At 51.4% G+C, this 19631-nt stretch overlaps 7 protein-coding genes across 7 annotated transcripts; 5 read left to right on the top strand and 2 right to left on the bottom strand.

Annotated features, from left to right (window-relative positions):
- Positions 1 to 1124: 1124 nt before the first annotated feature.
- On the top strand, positions 1125 to 2242 carry VTN77DRAFT_6142 (uncharacterized protein; the record flags this gene model as incomplete). The annotated part of the gene is made up of 4 exons (XM_069422388.1): positions 1125 to 1349; positions 1420 to 1476; positions 1533 to 1757; positions 1817 to 2242. 4 exons carry the CDS (start codon positions 1125 to 1127, stop codon positions 2240 to 2242), a joined length of 933 nt encoding a protein of 310 aa, XP_069276397.1.
- Positions 2243 to 4561: 2319 nt separating this feature from the next.
- Positions 4562 to 6455, top strand: VTN77DRAFT_6141 (uncharacterized protein; the record flags this gene model as incomplete). Its single annotated transcript, XM_069422387.1, has 4 exons — positions 4562 to 4788; positions 4858 to 5852; positions 5922 to 6088; positions 6180 to 6455. 4 exons carry the CDS (start codon positions 4562 to 4564, stop codon positions 6453 to 6455), a joined length of 1665 nt encoding a protein of 554 aa, XP_069276396.1.
- A 3723-nt stretch (positions 6456 to 10178) lies between these two features.
- VTN77DRAFT_6140 (uncharacterized protein) lies at positions 10179 to 12877 on the bottom strand (the record flags this gene model as incomplete). Its single annotated transcript, XM_069422386.1, has 5 exons — positions 10179 to 10586; positions 10664 to 12399; positions 12456 to 12573; positions 12628 to 12774; positions 12848 to 12877. 5 exons carry the CDS (start codon positions 12875 to 12877, stop codon positions 10179 to 10181), a joined length of 2439 nt encoding a protein of 812 aa, XP_069276395.1.
- A 663-nt stretch (positions 12878 to 13540) lies between these two features.
- VTN77DRAFT_6139 (uncharacterized protein) lies at positions 13541 to 14617 on the top strand (the record flags this gene model as incomplete). The annotated part of the gene is made up of 1 exon (XM_069422384.1): positions 13541 to 14617. One exon carries the CDS (start codon positions 13541 to 13543, stop codon positions 14615 to 14617), a length of 1077 nt encoding a protein of 358 aa, XP_069276394.1.
- Positions 14618 to 14831: 214 nt separating this feature from the next.
- Positions 14832 to 15294, top strand: VTN77DRAFT_6138 (uncharacterized protein; the record flags this gene model as incomplete). The annotated part of the gene is made up of 2 exons (XM_069422383.1): positions 14832 to 14892; positions 14972 to 15294. The coding sequence occupies 2 exons, from the start codon at positions 14832 to 14834 to the stop codon at positions 15292 to 15294; spliced, it is 384 nt and encodes a 127-aa protein (XP_069276393.1).
- A 421-nt stretch (positions 15295 to 15715) lies between these two features.
- VTN77DRAFT_6137 (uncharacterized protein) lies at positions 15716 to 17069 on the top strand (the record flags this gene model as incomplete). Its single annotated transcript, XM_069422382.1, has 5 exons — positions 15716 to 15722; positions 15788 to 15831; positions 15897 to 16043; positions 16117 to 16993; positions 17050 to 17069. 5 exons carry the CDS (start codon positions 15716 to 15718, stop codon positions 17067 to 17069), a joined length of 1095 nt encoding a protein of 364 aa, XP_069276392.1.
- A 1112-nt stretch (positions 17070 to 18181) lies between these two features.
- On the bottom strand, positions 18182 to 19613 carry VTN77DRAFT_6136 (uncharacterized protein; the record flags this gene model as incomplete). The annotated part of the gene is made up of 2 exons (XM_069422381.1): positions 18182 to 19469; positions 19546 to 19613. The coding sequence occupies 2 exons, from the start codon at positions 19611 to 19613 to the stop codon at positions 18182 to 18184; spliced, it is 1356 nt and encodes a 451-aa protein (XP_069276391.1).
- Positions 19614 to 19631: the final 18 nt, after the last annotated feature.

The following is a 19631-nucleotide window of genomic DNA, read 5'->3' as shown; positions in this document are numbered from 1 at the left end:
CTGATAGATTAGTTGATGACGGGAGGCCTCTTTAGAGTGTCTCGTTCTGGCGGTGCACTCTGCATGGAGGGGAGTCAGCGATCTGAGCTGGCGGGGGATCGAGCAGCCGCAGCTCAATCAGCGATCGACGGATGCAAGAAATGACTGACTCCACTAGACGGTGGCGTGGTGTTGGGTAGCAAGGATGGAATCGTCCTCCAATTGCACGGGCTGAGGACGCAAGCGAGATCTGGTGCATCCGCAGGTTGAATGTTTTCTGTTCCTCTTGCTTGCGAAGAGAGCGCGGGGAGATTTGCTGGGCTGTGACGTCGTCCTTGGCAGCCCAGAACGGACACATATGGAGGACAAGGCACACAAGCCAACAAGCCAAGAAGAACACGCCCAATAATAGCCTGAGTAGGTAGTAATACTGTCCCTAAGGGTTTTCTAATTTATAGTTGAAACCAAATATCGTATGCACTACCAAGACAGCCTCTATGGTGTCTCATCTGACTACTTGGATAGCCCGCATTGAAGACGGGAAGGGAAAACTCTCCATGACAGCACACACCCAAAGGATACTATAAGCTAAAAGATGCCCAGAATAGTATGTTAACATGTTAGGTTGTGTCACATCTGGGCAAAGACAATAAAGATGCGTGAGCGACTGAGGAAGGTCACTTAAATCAACCGTACAACAGTTACACCACTTTCATCGGCTTGCAGGGTAGATCTTGGAAGCTATAAGCTTGAAATATGCTGAATAGTCCAAAGTACCTAGGTGGGAGTTATGAGCAGCACAAAGACTGTTATCATACTCAGTGATAGAATGTGACTGCCTCAGGCATCAGCATTGCTGTGGGATTGCGGATTGGGCCGCTCCGGATTCCCGGAATCAGCGAGAGCAATCGCACCTCATGCTCGCATCACCACCTCTTCGTGACCTTTCCAGGACCTCACCTCCCCTCGACGACACCGCATCCTCCCTCCAGCGAGTGCTGCTCGACGTCCGAGAGTCTTTATATTTCCTCTCCACTCCATAATCTCCGCTCTTCTGTTCTTTTCAGGTCAATTGGACCTGCCGCCGGCTGTCCCGGTCGTTTCCTAATCTTCCCGCAGCTTTTGCTCAACCTCACTTCACAGCCATGCTCTTTCGCACGTCCGCTGCCCGCACGGCCTTCCGGGCCCTCTCGAGCTCCAATGCTTCTGCTATTCGCTCCTCCATTCCCAGAGGCGTCTTCAGGGCCCAATTGACCTCCTCCGCCCGCCAATCCGTCCGATTGACCTCTGCTCCGAACCTTGCCTTGGCGGTTCGCAAGCCCGTTACCACCGCTCTGGTGCGCTATGCCACGACAGTTGCCAAGAAGACGGTCAGGACATAATCCCGCCCATTGTGGCGCCGGCTTTGCTACCAGCTGCATTATGTTAACAGCCGCACAGGATGAGCAACCCGCTGAGGAAGACGTGGACATGATGGCTGGTATTAAGAACGATGTGGTACGTATACTGAAAGAAATTGAAGGTATTGTCGATAGTGCTAAATGTGCGTCCAGAAAGTCATCAAGGATACCTTCTCCCTCAACGAGGTCCCTAAGGAGGCTTTATACTTCGGTGTGGCTGGCGTGGTCCCCTACCTGGCGACTTCCCTTAACACTGTCTACCTGGCCTGGGAAATGAACAATCAGGCAACCACGGGCAGCGGCTTCTTGATTTCTGGAGACACTGCTCAAATTATGCTGCACCTGATTGAGCCCGTCCAGGTCGGCTACGGTGCCGTGGTAAGTAGCGAGACCTGAAGCTGGTTTTGGGTGCTCGTTCCTAACTTGCGAATCTATAGATCCTCTCTTTCCTCGGTGCTGTCCACTGGGGTCTCGAATGGGCCGGATATGGCGGCAAGCGCGGCTTCAGGAGATACGCGACTGGCTGCATTGCTCCGGCGGTGGCCTGGCCCACGCTGCTGTTCCCTGTTGAGTACGCGCTCATCAGCCAGTTCATGGCCTTCACTTTCCTGTACTACAATGACGCCCGGGCCGCCGGCCGTGGCCTGGCGCCTCACTGGTACGGCATGTACCGCTTCGTCCTGACCTTCATCGTGGGCGCGAGCATCGTCGCTAGTCTGATTGGACGCGAGAGAATCTCCCAGAGCGTCTCCTCCGAGCACACCCTGAGCGAGAAGATTCAGGCTCTTCTCTACCTCCGCAAGAAGGAGCTCGAGGAGGCCAAGCGCAAGGAGCAGGAGGAGAAGGAGGCACCGTTGGAGTAAAAGCGATATATAAATGTCCAGCATGAGAAAGAGGGGACAGGTAGCCTTCCCTTTAGGTGAAGATCTTCTCGTTCTGCGGCAAGCTTTCACATTCCACTCGGAGTGTGCAGCCGTGCGGCCCATTCTGTACCTATCTACCATGTCGAGCAAGTAGTTTAGACAGGCTAGTGGTTGTCCCATACCATTTTCCTTTGTTGTTGTAGATTACCTAAACGTCCTCCAAAAAAAGCCCCGATTGTCCAGCTGACGCTGCTATTTTCTTTGTCATGATCCTGATCCAGTCTAGTCTCTTCTTTCCTTGAAACTTAAATTCGAGTCCCGCTAAGGTTCCAGACTCCTCCCTCCTATCAATCAATCAATCAATAAATATTGTCAATTGAGCATAACCGTCCCAGTTCTAGGTCTGAAGATATATATCCTATATCCATAAACACACTATTACTTTCAAGAAAGGTGTCTTCGTTAGGAAATATATGAAATGTACGTAGGTATTGTATGTAACTAGCTAATATATGCTTCAATACTCAGAGCAGAACAGGAAATTCATTTTATATTTATTATCCTCAATTGCTTTTATAGGAATTCCTGCTGTAATTAGGTACTGTTAGTACACATGATTTTTAGTGCGGTTGGTTCCTTTCGACGATAGATACGATAGATAGGAAAACAATTCCCCGTCCTCGAGATAGTAATAAATAAATTAATAATAGTAGTTGTCCTCGGAAAGGCAGGTTTTGCGGCTGTCCACTGCGGATAATCTTGCAGTTCAGTTCCCTGCCTTGCCGACTCCGGCGGACTTATTGTTAGCAGGTATTGCAATCTACGGAGTACCTAGATAGGCAGGTATCCCGACAATCTCAGATCAACCATCAACCAACCCCGTCCGCCCGTTCGTTGCCTGTCCTTTTTTTTTTAGTTGAAAGTGTCCTGCTGGAAAAATCACGCCCATCCTTATCATTATCATTGTCATGGTCATCGACATCACCATTCAGACAGGAACTTTTAGTAAAAAACCTGTTGATTGGGATTCCGGAACAGGAAAGGACAGGTAAGTTGTTAGGTCTGAGATAGATACTCTGTAATACTGTACTCCGTATCAGGGGAAATCCCGACCGACCTCACTCTTGGCTTTGCTCCGGTGGCACAGTCTGCCGAGTCTAAGACGCCAAGGACTAATCCGTACGGTCTACCCGATTGCTGGAAAAAAAAGTCGTGAAGTAGAAGAAAAGTCCTCCCTGGATAATCTACCTAGATGGGTAGCTAGTTAGTTGCCTAGTTTGGGGTCTAGATTAAGAAGATACCGATGTCCAATAATAATAACCAAGCCTGCTGTGGGGCAGCGTCAAGCACGCGGACAATCGGGGTTTTTTATCGATTTATCGATAAGTGATAGTGATGGTTGGAAGGGTATGTGGCTCTCACTGTCGAGTCAGTTACTTCATATAGTACTCCGTACTACATCTGCATTCTACTTTCCGGATTCGGTGCACGTGGACGGAGAATCCTTGCTCGCCACCGGACAACCAAAACTCCGTAAAGCAGGATCGCTGGTTAAGAATCAGATCGCAGGTTCAGGGTTCCTGGCTAATGTCGCAAGTTGAGACCTCCTTGTTGGATTTTGGAAACAAGTTATTATTAGAAGCCCGAGCCTGGCCGTTGCAGTGGACCCATCTTCCTGAGGTCGCCTGATCAGAAAAAAAAGGCAGCGGGACGATGTCGGCCAGACGATTTGCCTCCCCCGCCCTGGAAGCTCGTCATGGTTGCGGGGTGGAGGAGCGGCGCAAGGGCGAAGGAGCGAGTCATGCGGGTGGAATGGATAATGGGAGGCTCTCCATCCGCCCACTTCTCCGCCATGGACGCTGCGCGATCCATACTATAGGCGGGTTGCTATGTAGGTAGGCAGGTAGGTAGGCACCTGCTATGCTCTCTATTCCGTACCGGAGGCTGCAGCTCGCATCGAGTCCGTTTAAGGTTCCACCCTGGTGGATTAAAGCATGCTCGTCGCCGCTCTGCTGGGCTCAGCCTCTGTCATTCTGTACTTCCTTTGCAAGCAATTGTTCCGTCCTGTATGTCTTTCTCTCCTTTGCCTTCCCCTTCCCTCTCCAGGCTGTAGTGGCCTCTACCAGCACAGTCATTCCGTCATCATCATCCGTACGTCACTATCCGCCCAGGCAGGTTGTCTATACTGTACAAACTTCGGGTCGTACCATTGTTGTATTCGCCCTGGCCTATCTCCCTGTAGCGTCTAATTTTAGAGAGTCGTAAATTTCTCCCTGTCATTCCTATTCTTATTGCACCGCTTTCGGTTACATCCTGGCGATGGCCTCTGACAGACCTCGTGAAACGAGTATCAATGCGACGGAGACTCATGACGGAGATAGGTCTCTTCTCCAAGATGAAGGACACCGAAAAGATAACCTAAAGGACCGTTTCATTGGCGCCATCGACCAGGGAACGACTAGCACACGATTCATCATCTTCGACGGCACAGGCGTGCCTGTCGCCTCTTACCAGTCAGAGTTTCGTCAGATCCACGAAAAATCAGGGTACGTCTGAAATCCGATCGAAAAACATAGGAGGCGCTGAAAGATCCTGACAAATGCGCATACACACAGATGGCACGAACAAGATCCGAAAGAGTTAGTAGCCTCGGTGGAGAAGTGTATGGAAGAAGCAATGAAGGCGTTCCTTGCGCTCGGTCATTCGAAATCAGATGTCGAAGCCATCGGGATCACCAGTCAACGAGAGACGACCATCGTGTGGGATTGGGAGACCGGAGAGCCGCTGCACAACGCCATTGCATGGCCCGATACCCGAACCAAGACTCTGGTGCGAGAACTCAAAAACAAAGAGGGGGCGGAAGAACTCATGAACATCTGTGGCCTGCCGTTATCGACGTACCCATCTTCAGTCACGGTAGTGTGGCTCCTGCGGCATAATACGGAAGTGAAGAAAGCATACGACGAGGGGAGACTGGCGTTTGGCACGGTGGACACGTGGCTGCTGTACAATCTCAACGGCGGTCGAGAGAACAATGTCCATGTGACCGACGTCACGAATGCGTCGCGAACGATGTTCATGAACCTGCGCGAGTTAAGATATGATGACCGGCTGCTGCAATTCTTCGGGCTGGATAAAGAGAAGATCAGACTTCCGAAGATTGTCCCGTCGTCGGACCCGACGGAGTTCGGGCGTCTCGCCATCGGGCCGCTGAAAGGTACGCCCATCACCAGCTGCTTAGGAGATCAGTCAGCGGCCCTGGTTGGTCACTGTGCATTTAATCCAGGGTCCGCCAAAAACACCTATGGAACGGGGTGCTTCCTCCTCTATAATGTTGGCGAAGAGCCCGTGATCTCGAAACATGGGCTCCTTGCGACTGTCGCATTCCAACTAGGAGCCCACAGGAAACCAATCTATGCGTTGGAAGGCAGTATCGCCGTGGCAGGAAGTGGTATCTCTTTCCTCATGAACAATATGGGTTTCTTCCGCGATTCCCGCAAAGTCAGTGAAGTGGCAGCCACGGTGCCAGATAACGGCGGTTGTGTGTTTGTAACCGCTTTCAGTGGATTGTTTGCGCCGTATTGGATCGATGATGCCAAAGGAACCATCTGTAAGTGGTCACAAATCGACAAGAGATAATATTTCCCCTGCGAATTTCTTTTGCTGACAACAAGTGTAGTCGGTATCACTCAGCACACACAACGTGGGCATATCGCCCGTGCGACCATGGAAGCTGTTTGCTTCCAGACGAAAGCAATTTTGGACGCCATGGAGAAGGACAGTGGCCATAAGCTCTCGGAACTCGCCGTGGACGGTGGAATGAGTAACTCCGACCTTTGCATGCAAGTACGTGTTTTCCGCTCTGACCTGTCGCTTCCATGTGACAGCTCCTATTACATTCCACTGCTGACTGATGCTGATCTGACACGCGACTCAGTCTCAAGCTGATATCATTCAAATCCCTGTGGAACGCCCGTCGATGCATGAGACCACAGCTCTGGGAGCTGCAATTGCGGCCGGGTTCGCAATTGATATCTGGACGACATTTGACGAACTGAAGCATATGAACCGTGCCAACACAACGACATTTAAGCCTATCCTATCGACGCAAGAGAGTGCAAAGATGTATAAGCAGTGGTCGAAGGCGGTGGAGATGTCCCGAGGCTGGCTGGACACGAGTGAGATCGACGCCGAATCCACGGATGATGAGTAAACATAGGCTGCAAGGGTTGATGGATTTTAGCCAGCGACATTTCTTTGTTGGGTTTCAGTGTAGCCGTGCGAGTTTTGGGATACCCACGTTCACCGGTATGGTAGCCTAGTCATATGTCCTGGGCAATTTATATAACATCGAGTCCATAATACATACAGACACGTTGTCTGCATTTTTGGCTTCGATCTCATCATTGCTTTTTTTTTTCATCTTCTCCTCCTTCATCCCTTTATGTGAGTCTAAGGTGTTTTCGCTCTGGAAGAATCGCTGCACGCGTTTGCATCGACATGGCCTCACTCTGTGCCAACTGAAACCGCAGGCTGATCTGCAGACAAGGACGGAGGGACTCGCCTTCTTGGTCCTCCAACACAAGTCACCGTGGGCATTGGCCAGGATTGGGATAGTCAGTGTTCTCTTTTTGCTGTGGTCGTGATGGGTGGTGTCAAGTCCGGAAGCAGGACTCATTCCCGCTTCCTAGCTCTCTTTCGTTAATGGCGGGAGCACGCGTGACACCCACTGGGGAAGCAAGAGCAAGCAGCGTCGTGCCTAGCTGGCAAAGGATGGAATCGTCATGATGTCAGATTGGTACGTGGCTGAAGCGAAGTCGCCGTCTGGTGAGTCGGCTAATGCTTTCCTTTTTCTCCATGCGTGCTATGCTACAGACTAAAGATCCGTCGGGACAGACATGCAATCCTATCACTGAAGTATCCAACGTTATTGTCTCCTCTGCCTCTCCATCACTCCCCACAACTGGTAGACAAAGTCGAGCTATAGCAGGCCTTTCTGACAAACAATTGTTATTAGCAGCCGTCTGTCTTGTCAATTGGGCCATTGGGCCTTACATGAGGCATAAGATGGACCTCTCGGTTACCTGTCCGTTGCGCCAAAAGTCCCACACCACACTTGGATACCTCTGTGTCGTCCAAAATGAAGCTTCACGTTCTACGGTCCTTGGTTGGTTCAATTCGAAATCTGGAAATCCTCTTCCATAGCAACGTTATTCTCAATGGCCGGAATTCAGCGCAAGAAGCATTTAAAAATTTCTGTCGCTTGTCGAGATGGATCTACCCCATGGGCCCATCCAACAACGCAGCATTTGCTGTTCCATCGGTGAAATCCACCAACAATAACGTGCATCATAAGTGGCACCAAGGATAGTCGACGACGTCGAGAGCTTAGGTACCTAGGTAGTTCCAGGGGGACTGAGTTTCCTCTTCGCGGATGGCTGCAGCCTTGTAGGAAGGTCGGACTCGGACCAGCTCGGGCCTGAGTGCACATGCAAGGCAGGAGTGAGTAGCCGTGGTCTCACTGACCTGTGCTTGCAGATGGATAAAAGTGTCTCGTCTGAATGGTTTACCCTCCATTAAAACACTAATATTAAGGTAAAAATGTTTAACAGATGGTCTTGGTCGAGTCGTGCCGTGCCGCACAACATGCACGCGCGGTAGGAAGGGACGGGACCATCGAAACCGCCCCTGGCTATAATTACGATATACTATTATTGTACCGGCAAACGTCCACGACTAGGTACTGGGCCCTGAAGGAAATTACCACACAATCGTCTCCAGAGCATAATTCACAGATGACTCCTCTCATGGAGTCGCTCCATAAGGTTCTGGACAAGTCGAAAGGTTTGGACCCGTCGCAATGTCCCAGCACAATTCGTACGGATCAAACACCGCAAGCAAGCAAGCAGCCCAGCATAATGCTCTCGATGTTTGCCCTACCAGGTGGACTCGATTGCGAAAGCCAACATTCCTGAAGATCGCTTCTCCTTGTCTCAGTCGTTGTGCGCACTATTATCTACTACTTGGGCTGGCAGAGCCCAATCTTCCGTTTAGATTTATTTCCACCGTAAGCTTCAAGGACGTCGTATTTGTGCGCGCGAGCAAGACCACCTCAACAGATCGGTTTTGATCTTTCCAATTGAGTCGCGTGTCCACGATGTGTGACCATATTCAGGTCAACTACCGGTGTGGCCATCGTCGTTACTTGGTCACAGCATGGTGCGCCATATACGCGCAAACGGGCAAGACCTGCCCTCTCAATGTGGTGGGAATGTGAGCTTGCATCCTCGTTCTCGGAGTCCTTCTCTGCTTCTAGTGTTTATCTCGAGGCTAATGGGTTTTGACGGGAACAGTGAAGACCGGATCGATGAAAACTGCGGTAGGTAGTTTCGAGATCATCATGTCCTCGACTGCCCGAACATATGGAAACAGCTATTGTGATGTCTTGATGGCCAAATATACAGCAGCCGGGGAACAAAGGAACCAGGAGCTAACCGAACTCGCAGGCGACTGCAAGAGCTGATGGAATGTTCATACGCCAATGCTCTCGAGCATCTACCTCTCTTCAATTGTCTTCCGTCGATAAGATCTTGTCTCTACCAAGTGCTTCCGATCTGCTTTTGTTCAAGCGTCAAAGACTCGACACAACCCCCGGCAGGATGACGGGTCAGTGGGGTAAGCCTCAATGGCCAGGAAATGAAACGGTGGGCGCTGTGGCTCTGACCTCTTCATTCAGATCGGGAAGGAGGGGGCCCCGTGGGACTGCTTCGCGAGCCTTTTCAAAAGAGGGGGAAAGGAAACGGGAAATGGGAATAGAGGCAAAAGTTTTGTGGCTTTCGTCAGGAGGCGCAATGGTTGTTGGTTCAATTTTCGCGTTGTATGGCGGTTCATTCTTTTAGAGTATGTCAATGTTGCTCCATAGACAGTCTATCTTTCAATCAGGATTCATCACGTGCCCTCTCATCCTCTTCTTTCATATCAATCCTCCATTGGCTAATATGTAATTCAATGGAATAATTAATTGCTCGACTGACAAAAAGATGGCCCGTCTGGCATCGCTTCTCCACCTTCTGAAGACGCAAGTCATAAATTAAATCGGTTTTAGTCTTGCAACGTAGGTCACTTTGTCGTGGTGATAGTCCTTACCAGGACCAGGGTTTCGGCCCCTCCAGCCGCGACGGTCGGGGTCGACCGGTCTCTGATCCATGTTCCATGCTGCAGACGCAAGTCAGGCACCGGCCCGCGGGTCGGCCCTATCGGGAGGAGAATCGAAGAACCGGCAATTCACTAGGTTCACGAATCCCTGCCCAACCATGTTAATTAGAACTTTAGAAAGGCTGGGGATTAGAAATCAATCACCGTCCACGTAGTGAGACAACGGGACGTCCCACCTCGAAGTTGCAGGGAGTCAACGGGGGGAGAACGGAAGGCACGACCGCTTTGGGTAGGAAGGACCTACCTAATTGGATAGCCTCAGCCTTCAGGTCTTGTTATTATTGTTCATCATTGTTCATTACTTTTCATTATTATTGTTGTTATTTACCTTTTGAAACTAGCATGTATGCAGCATACAGGACAATCGACTCGAACAACGGAAATGCTATTTGGATCTTTACAGCCATCTCGATTCTCGGAAAAAGATATATCTACATGACGATGCTGACCTGAGAGATGAAGGGGTGGAAGAAAAGTGTGGAAAGAGAAATGCAAAACCCCGTGAAAGCTAATTGACGCTTGACCAATCCCAAACTGGCTACAGAAAAATGTGTTGGGTAGAGAGAGAAGTGGAGGGGGATCGATGATATCAAAAAGGAAAAGTGCTCACGACTTAGGAAGCTGTATAGATGAAATGATACATTAGAAAAGAAAATACAACAACTTCTTTTTCTGGATCATGACAAGAGAAGATACCAAACCCGCATGCTCATGCCTGTGCTCATTTCGCCGTTGTGGGAGAAGCAGAAGGCCCTCTGGCTGCTGGCGCGGTCGGGCTCAGGCTGGCCGTCTGAAGAGCCTCCGGAAGCTTGAGCGGAGCTGAGGGGGTGGATTCCAACTTGTCCAGCTTTTCGCCCCGGATGACCTTTTCCATCTCCTCTCTGGTCAAGGTCTCATATTCCATCAATGCTTTGGTCAGCAATTCCAGCTCCTTCCGCCTCTCCGTCAGGATCTTGGTGGCCCGAGCCCTGGCCTCTTCCACCAATCGACGCACTTCGGCTTCAATTTCTTGTTTGGTTTCCGAGGACAAGCTGTCATAGTTCGTCGAGAGATCCACATTTCCAAGTTTCTTTGAGTAACCAAATCGTGTGACCAATGTAAAAGCGGTTTCGGTGGCTTGTTGGAGGTCCTAAATAAAGGCGGAGCAGTCAGCAATGCAAAGTCCATCAAATAAAAACATCCATCAGATCAGCCAGGTATACTCACCGCTGAGATGCCACTTGTGACCTTATCGGGCCCAAAAACTAACTCCTCTGCGGCCTTGCCACCCATGGAGACATCGATATCAGACAAGTACTCGGTGTAGTTCCTCGAGACCATATCCATCTCGGGCAGGAAGTGGGTAACACCCAAGGCCATGCCGCGGGGAACAATGGTGATCTTGTAGAGCGGAGTGGCTGATGGAGAGAAGTACGCGACGAGAGCGTGGCCAGCCTCGTGGTACGCGGTCAGAAGCTTGTCCTTCTCTTGAATGACGCGGCTTCGTGCTTCCGCGCCCATCATGATCTTATCCTTGGCCCAGTCAAAGTCTTTCGGCCCGACCTTGGTCTGCCTGTTGCGGCTGGCGTGGATTGCGGCCTGGTTGACAAGATTTTCAAGATCAGCTCCGGAGAAGCCGGGAGTGCCTCGGGCAATGACCGCAACGTCGACATCGGTGCTGACTTGGACATTCTTCATGTGATGCTTCAGGATTTCCATGCGACCACGAACGTCAGGAAGACCAACGACGACTCGACGATCAAAGCGACCAGGACGGGTCAGGGCTTTGTCTAGAAGCTGCGGGTAGTTGGTGGCTGCGAGGATGATGACACCGCTTGTTTGAGAAAACCCGTCCAGCTCCGTCAAAAGCTGATTCAAGGTCTGTTTGACATATGCGGCATCACGCTCGTTCCTCTTGGCGCCGATGGCATCCAGTTCATCGATGAAGATGATGGCCGGGGCCTTGGCACGGGCTTGAGCGAAGAGATCGCGGACGCGCTTGGCGCCGACACCAACGTACACCTCGTCGAACTCGGATCCGGACATGTAGAAGAACGGGACTCCAGCCTCACCGGCAACAGCCCGTGCGAGTAAGGTCTTTCCCGTACCCGGGGGACCGACCAAGAGGACACCTTTCGGCAGTTTGCCACCCAGAGTCGAAAACCGTTCAGGATTGAGTAAGAACTCGACCAGCTCCTGAAGTTCCTCTTTGGCCTCGTCACATCCGTGTACATCGCTAAAACGCACTTTTTGCTGCTGAGGCGTAGCTTCGTTGGGCTGCGTCCCTCTGACGTTTTTCAAAACCCCCGTAGTTTCCACAAGAATGGTAACCAGGATCAGGGACATATACGTGAAGAAACCGAAGTAGAGGAGGAATTTAACCCATCGAAAGACGGTGCTTCCCAGAGACTCTTCGACCACAACATATAGAGGCGCGTCTTTAGCTCCGGTCCCGGTTTGTTTTGTTGCCATTCCAATTTGACCGCCATGCTCACGCGCCGCGACCGCTTGACCGATAGCCTGCAACTGCTCGGGGCTCAGACTCTGATTCTGGGTTTGAACTGATCCCTGCGCCACGGCGGCATCACCGCCGACTCGCTGGAGAGCCTTCAGGTAGAGGCCCTCAGTGGTCTGGTTGCTGGCAAAACGCCCAGTACGATAGCGCTCCACCACGATAGCAGGCATATTGGCGCGGAGAAGCGCCTGGTAAAAAGCGTTCTGAGCATTGGCACTATTCGGGTTGTTGTTGGCAATCTTTTCCTTCTGTGCAAGCAGAGCATGCGAGGGTCCTCCAAACAAGAATCTCTGCTGCTCAAACCTCGGAATTCCATTGATGCCCCGGGGTTTACGTAACTGACTGAGATTGGGAGAGGAAAGGGACGAATATTGACGAGAGGCTTGACCAACGTTCCGACTGGCGCGCAAAAGCATCTGGGCCGTCCGCAGCGTGCTCTGGCCAAATACTGCAATGGGTCAATACTGCTGTTCCAGAGAAAACGGGGTTGAATGGCAATCTTACCTTGATTAGAGCTCAAGTTTGTCGAGCCTTGTCGCAGCAAACCAGAGACGACGCCCGATCTCAGGTTTTCCATGGGGGCCGATCTCAGAGATTCCGGCAGAGAAAGGGGTTGGACCTTCTTCCAATCGTCAATATACTGTAGACCAACTTCCACGGGTGAATAGGTACATACGTTTAAGCCTTCCTCTTCGGTGGCGAGTCGTAGAGTTCGTGAAATGCCCTGGTTCTTGGCTGTAGCAACGTGTTCAACGTTCTTCCACGGCAACCCGAGAACGTTCGACATGGACGGCCAGAAATCCGACGTTACGGCCTGAATATTCTAAGAAGTGGCAAGGTTAGCTATAACCAGGACGTACATCAAGCCGTGGGGCGAGAAAGGGCGCAAATCATACCGGCAAGCTGGCCGAGACGTGGAAGGCCATGACTGTCCGGCGGCGCCGGGCCGCAACAGCACCAAAGAACGCGACCAGACGAGGAGAACAGGAAAGAAATGAAACCTATAAAAAAGTACAGTCACATTTGAGGGCGATTAGAAGCCATCACCCCGTGTCCAAAGGAAGGAGGGGAGAAGCGATAGTGAGATGATGTCTAGATCTAGGCCGGCTCCGATGCGGCGAATTTCATAAGCTATCGCCACAAAGGGGTCACCGCTTGCCCGTACTCAATTGCCGGGCAGTGCCGACCAATCACATCGCCCGCACGCTTCGAGTGTCACGTGACAACCCACCAACTTGTCGCGGGCTTCGCTTGTACGGTACCTGAGAGGAGCTTGGACACTGTGTTGTGCAAGAGGTCTGTAGCAGAGCCTCAATTGCTCGCTAAGAGAGTCATTGCATCAAAACGGGAAATGTAACAAATGCAGGAGTTCACCTGACAGAGTTTGATAGATGGCGGAGGGAAGTTTATCTGGTCTTGGCGCTTCGACATTGTGTCCCTGATCTATCTCATTGTTTTATTCCTTAGGATGCATTACTGCAACAATCTCACCATCAGGAACGAGCGTCTTGGACAATAATATTCTTGAGTTGCAGACAGGTTAGGAGTCGACGTCTTGAAAATCCTATCACCAATGCTCTTCACACAAGATGTCAAAGAAGCTCGTCTTTCTGATGGGAGCGCCATCAGGAAGGCTCGAATGGAATGACAATGAGCTTCTGAACACGACTGTACCACCTTTCAATGGTGCAGATGTGTCTGGTGATATTCATGGTACCTGTGCAGATACTCAACCAGTGAGATGGAGGCTATTGACGAGTCGAGAACCACTGCAGTGGGCATCTAATCCTAACACTGATGTGCGTGCTAAGGAGACGCTCTTCCTGACCACCCAGGATCTGCTGTCAACATACCCAGATATTCCAGGAGAGGGGGTTTTCTCGCAGTTTTACGACCATTCCTTCTCCATCCACGAAACGAGTCTCGTATCGCTCTCCGATTTAGGCAACATTGACTCCATTGAAGGGAGCAGTTCGTTGACAGAGAGCATCGACTCTTTCAGAACTGAACACTGTGAAGGTCCGCAAGCTCGGGAAACATCCTTTCTACCCCTTCTGGGTCGTCTCAGCAACCTAGAGGATATCCCCAACGCTGCATACCTGCGCTCGATCGTGCCTCAAACCATGACGGTGAACCTCATTGTCGGTATTCTCGGGGTGAACCCACCGCGCCGGGTCAGGACCCGACAACGGGACATGGATATTGTTGAACTCATCGTAGGAGACGAGACCAGGACTGGATTTGGAGTGACGTTCTGGCTTCCCGCAACAGAAGACGACTCGGGTCCAGGCGCCCTCCGGGGCGATGACGATCCGGGCCAGAAGCTTGCTGGTCTACGACCGCGAGACATCGTTCTTCTTCGATCAGTTGGTCTCAGTTCATTCCGCGAGCGGGTTTACGGGCAGAGCCTGAGGAAAGGCCTGACCAAGATCGATCTCCTACATCGACAGCGCATTGACGCGACCGATCCGGGTGGCATGTACTCCTCCAAGACCATCACCACTGCAAGCAATGACAATGCGCTGCTGATGAAGGTGCAGCGTGTGCGCGAGTGGTTGATCAACTATGTCGGACTCGTTGGGACGCATGGGGTAGGCGGTGACGCGGGTGGGATGCTTCGCAGCCACCAACCCCAGCTGAAACACTTGCCACCAGACACGCAATAATATTCAGTCCAAGCCACCGAGATCCCATGTTCCTTTTTTTTTTCTACGGAGTACTCCATACTCGTACTTTTTTCTTCTACGCCCCAGAGAAAATAACAATAGTAAGCCATGTGGGACAGGTTCCTATCACTGAGTTATCGATCTTCTCCGCATACGATTGAGAGATTAGATTACGAGCAGGTAAAAAGGGGTAACGGTCATTGGGAACTTAGTCATGTTCACCGGATCGGGACTTGGCAGCCAGTTTTATCTTTTTGTTAGCGCTTATGCTAGAAGTACGGAGTAGTTTGGGAGAAACGGAAGGGCCCGTGACCAGGTGATCTGCATGATGGCGCACTTAATCATGTGCATTAGATCTAGAACTGTACCAAGAACAAGAGGACAGGAGGTTAGAATTCGGCCCTGCGAACCAGAAATCGGCAGAGATACAGCCCAGGAACACGCAGGACGTTCAGATGCAGTTCTTGGCCGGAGGTGCCCGTGGACGGCTTCTATTTTTTGCGCGGCGAAAACGTGTCCGCATTCGTGCATCATTGGACCGCGATCCACCGGCGGCGTGCTGGGCGGGGAAGGGGGGGCACCTTGGGTCCTTGGCAGCGCTGTTAGGGAAGCCTTGGTTTCTGGCTTCGGGGATCCAGCGCCCGGAGCAGCGCCCAGCAGCCAACCCGGCACGCTGAGAGGTCCCCCCCAGGCCCCCCTTTCAATTAAGGCCGTTAAGGACCTCCTGCAAGCGTGCAATCGTTGCGACAGGGGCCCGGTCCAGCCCTGCCCTAGCCCGAGTTCGTCATCCCACCCCCGTGTGCCCCGTGGCTTGTAAACGTTATTATGATTGTTATTTATCGCGCCAGCTGTTCTCTTCTCAGTCGTAGCAAGCTGCCTAAGTTACTTCCTCCTTTCCACCGTACCCTGGTGTTCACAGGCTCCAGCGCCATCCATCACGTACTGTGAGTCGTCTTCTCTCGCTGAGATCGACTTCAATCCAATTCGACTGATTCACGCTTGCCGTGCGATCGTGAGATTCATCAGTGGTGTCAAGGCCACGGTCTGTCGTTACCCGACTATCCATCAATCGTTCATTCGTTCGTTCGCATCACAACCATGAAGGGTAGGAATCATCGGTCAGCATCCCATTTGAATCGGACAGGACACTGATAGATTAAATGTGGCCAGCTCTCATTCTTGTCGGAGGGTTCGGTACCCGCCTACGACCCCTCGTGAGTTCCCCTCCCGCGAAATCAAGCTGTCAGAACAAAAGCTGACCTGCTATCAATGACGATAGACTCTCACGCTCCCTAAACCCCTGGTCGAGTTCGCGAACCGGCCCATGATCTTGCACCAGGTTGAGAGCTTGGCAGCTGCTGGTGTAACCGACATTGTTCTGGCGGTTAACTACCGTCCTGATATCATGGTGTCGACCTTGAAAAAGGTACGCTTCATTCTCTCTCCAACAGGTACCCGGTACGTCGAAGCGCAGTCACTCATGGAGTCGCTCTTCTTAGTACGAGGAACAATACAATGTGAAGATCGAATTCTCGGTGGAGTCCGAACCGCTGGGCACGGCTGGTCCTCTGAAGCTCGCGGAGAAGATCCTGGCCAAGGATGACTCCCCTTTCTTCGTCTTGAACTCGGACGTGATCTGCGAGTATCCTTTCAAGGAACTGGCCGAATTCCACAAGGCACATGGCGATGAAGGAACCATTGTGGTCACCAAAGTGGACGAGCCCTCCAAGTATGGTGTTGTTGTGCACAAGCCCAACCACCCGTCGCGCATCGACCGCTTCGTGGAGAAGCCTGTTGAGTTCGTGGGCAACCGGATCAACGCCGGTATCTATATCCTGAACCCCAGCGTCCTCAAGCGGATCGAGCTGCGCCCGACCTCCATCGAGCAGGAGACCTTCCCCGCCATGGTCAAGGACGGCCAGCTGCACTCGTTCGACCTGGAGGGGTTCTGGATGGATGTCGGACAGCCAAAGGACTTCCTCAGCGGCACCTGCCTGTATCTTTCGTCGCTGGCGAAGCGCAACTCCAACTTGCTCTGCCCGCCGACCGAGCCGTTCGTGTACGGTGGAAATGTCATGGTTGACCCAACCGCGAAGATCGGCAAGAACTGCCGCATCGGGCCCAATGTTGTCATTGGGCCCAACGTTGTTATCGGGGATGGTGTGCGTCTCCAACGGTGCGTCCTGCTGGAGAACAGCAAGGTCAAGGACCACGCATGGATCAAGTCTACCATCGTTGGCTGGAACAGCTCTGTTGGCAAATGGGCTCGCCTGGAGAATGTGACCGTTCTGGGTGACGATGTCACGATTGCAGATGAAGTCTATGTCAACGGAGGATCCATCCTGCCGCACAAGAGTATCAAGCAGAACATTGATGGTAATTCGCCTTTCTTCCTGCTTCATGCTGCAGTACTGACTGATCTCACCTCACAGTTCCTGCGATCATTATGTAAACCTAATGCAATCAACAATCAACGCTCATTACGTTTCCCCAGACGCATTCGAACGAATTCAGCGTCTCTTGATAGCTTTTCTCTGCGGTCAGGGTCTGTCGGGCGCCGTGAGGGTTGTATGAGATTTCTTATTTCTTTTAATTTCTTCCTATTCTTTGACCAACTTCATTACATTGTTCTGCTCCACTCTCGGGCCCTGGTGGTTGGAGCAGTTAAGTTCCTATTCTTCCCCCATTAATTGTTTACTATCCACTCCCAACCAAAAGATCTAGATCTTTCATCTATTCTGTCGTCAAAAACATCTCTGACGGCCCCCTTTTATCCCTGGTTGTTGGGCTCGGTTTTTCCTCTCCTCTGGTGTCTTTTTTCTTTCATGGAATAATGTGGCTTGCATACCCCCTCTGCCCAGAATATCGATGTCTCTTTTTTTTTCTCTTCTCTTTCCATTTTTCCCTTTCAAATTGCTGCAAGCAATCCCTCTCAACTCACCTCAGCCCTTTTCTTTTTCTTTCTTAGTATGTTGTTTTATTAAAAAAGACAAAACTTTTTTTAACCTAACCTGGCGAAATACGTTGGCTGAGAGGATGAAAGGATCTTTTTCTTCCTTTCTTTCTTTCCATCTTCTCTTCTCATGCCCTTGCTTACTATAACCGACTTTCTTTTCTTAATAATGATCTATTAGATGTGTCAAATCATGATGTAGATAAATACAAAAATGGGAAAGAAAAGAAAAAGAAAAAAAAAGAAAAAAGCAAAGAAAATAAAAACACAGACAAGGCTAATTCGAGTTATCCCATTATTATTATGACACGGGCTATGTGCTATGCTATAGCTATGCTATGCTATGCCAAAAGGTGGGCTCAGAGACTCAGATTAAAGTACAAGCTCAATAATATGAAGTACAAGAAGGAAAGAAAGAAAGCATTTATTATTATCAACAATTAAAATGAGTCTCCGTCTCAAGTCAAGTCTCAGCGGATAGATAGATAGAGTACCTCGTGCCCAGAAGAAGCTGGGGGAAAAAAAGCGCCCACATTGTCAAAGACGAAGATATCGAGGAACCAGAGGTATCATTAGAATAGCATTAGGATTACCAAGATTTTATCTTTGCATCAGTTATCAGCTTTGGCTTCAGCTTCATCCTTGTCGAGGAGTTTCTCCCAGTGGATCCGAAGCTGTTCCATCTCTTGCCAACAGCGCCGACCGAGTTCTTCAAAACGGGCTTTCTCCTCGGCCGTCAGATCCTTGGCGCCCCTCTTGCGGCGACGTCGCGCGTCTTCCTCCAAGATCGCGCCGCCCACGACGCCGCCGTAGCCCCAGCCATCGATCTCGGTGCTCGCGGGACGGTCGCGACCCAGTCTGTCACAGGAGGAGCCCCATTTCGCGTGGCCACCACCGTTTCGTCTGTAGGGTGCCTCTGCCTCGTCCAGGACGGACTGCGGACTGAGGGCGAGCCAAACGGGAGCACAGGCGCCGACGTATGTCCAGATGCCGTGCCATGGCGATCCAAGCCAACGAGCAAGGAAGAAGGACGCAATCATAGCCCAGAAGAGAGGTAACGGAAGCGGGATGATCGAGGTGCCGCAGATGCCCGGATGGCTGACGTAGCTTTTGGGAGGTGGCCCGTCGCAGGGTTTCGTCGTGACGACGGAGGGAGGGGTGGATTTATCAGAATCGCTTATGGAGAGGAAGCTATTGACCCATGGAGCGGTACTGGGTAGATCGGATGTCAAGGCCAAGAGATCCGTCAACGCTTTGGAGCTCTCGTATGCCTTTGTGGACTTCAGTCCCTGGATATCGTCCACATCGAAGGCATTGATGGTTGCCTCGATGCTGGAGACCCAAATGACCCGGCCAGGCCCGTTGGGTTGTCCGGAACGTCTCAGCAATGGCATGAGATTGTGTGCCAGCATGTAGTGACCGAAGACATTGGCGCAGAACACCGCTCCCAGCGGGGTCTCCTCGGGCAACTTCGTCTGCCTTACTGTCAACATGCCCACCTGGCTGAGTTTGAAGTCCGGCCAGGTCGTCGCGTGGACGACGTCGGTCGTGGTACGCCAGATGGCCTGCGGCCAATTCAACCCGGACCAACCGCCAATTCCAGCATTCAGGATCACGGCGTCCAATTTGGGGATGTTCTGGTTGAGGCGACGCGACAGGGCCCGGACGGATCGCAGATTCGCCAGGTCGACCGTCTCCGACAGGAGCGTGATCCGTTTTGACGCGTTTTCGCTCTTGCCCTTGTCATGGCGGGCGACGTGTTTTTGTAGATGCGCGCGTGTGTCCCTGATCTTTTGCGGGTTGTTTCGAGTGGTGAAGATAACGGTCAGGTGGTGAGAGACGGGGTGAGAATGTAGAAATTCGTCGATCAGTCGACAACACGTAGAGAGGCCGAGACCACTGCAGAGGAGAGAGAGAGAGAGGTCAGCGCAACGGTCAGGGAACCATGGATCGCAAATGTAATTGCCGAACTTACGTGTTGGCTCCTGTGACAAGCACGACGACATTGTTTTCGAACTTGTCCGGAGGCTCGATGGAGAACATAGCACGGTCAGCTGAATC

This window comes from Rasamsonia byssochlamydoides, assembly GCF_041956645.1.
Source record: "Rasamsonia byssochlamydoides strain NRRL 3658 unplaced genomic scaffold VTN77scaffold_46, whole genome shotgun sequence".
NCBI lineage: Eukaryota > Fungi > Ascomycota > Eurotiomycetes > Eurotiales > Trichocomaceae > Rasamsonia > Rasamsonia byssochlamydoides.
Note: the sequence above shows the minus strand (reverse complement) of the source record. Positions and strands in the feature narration are given on the sequence as shown.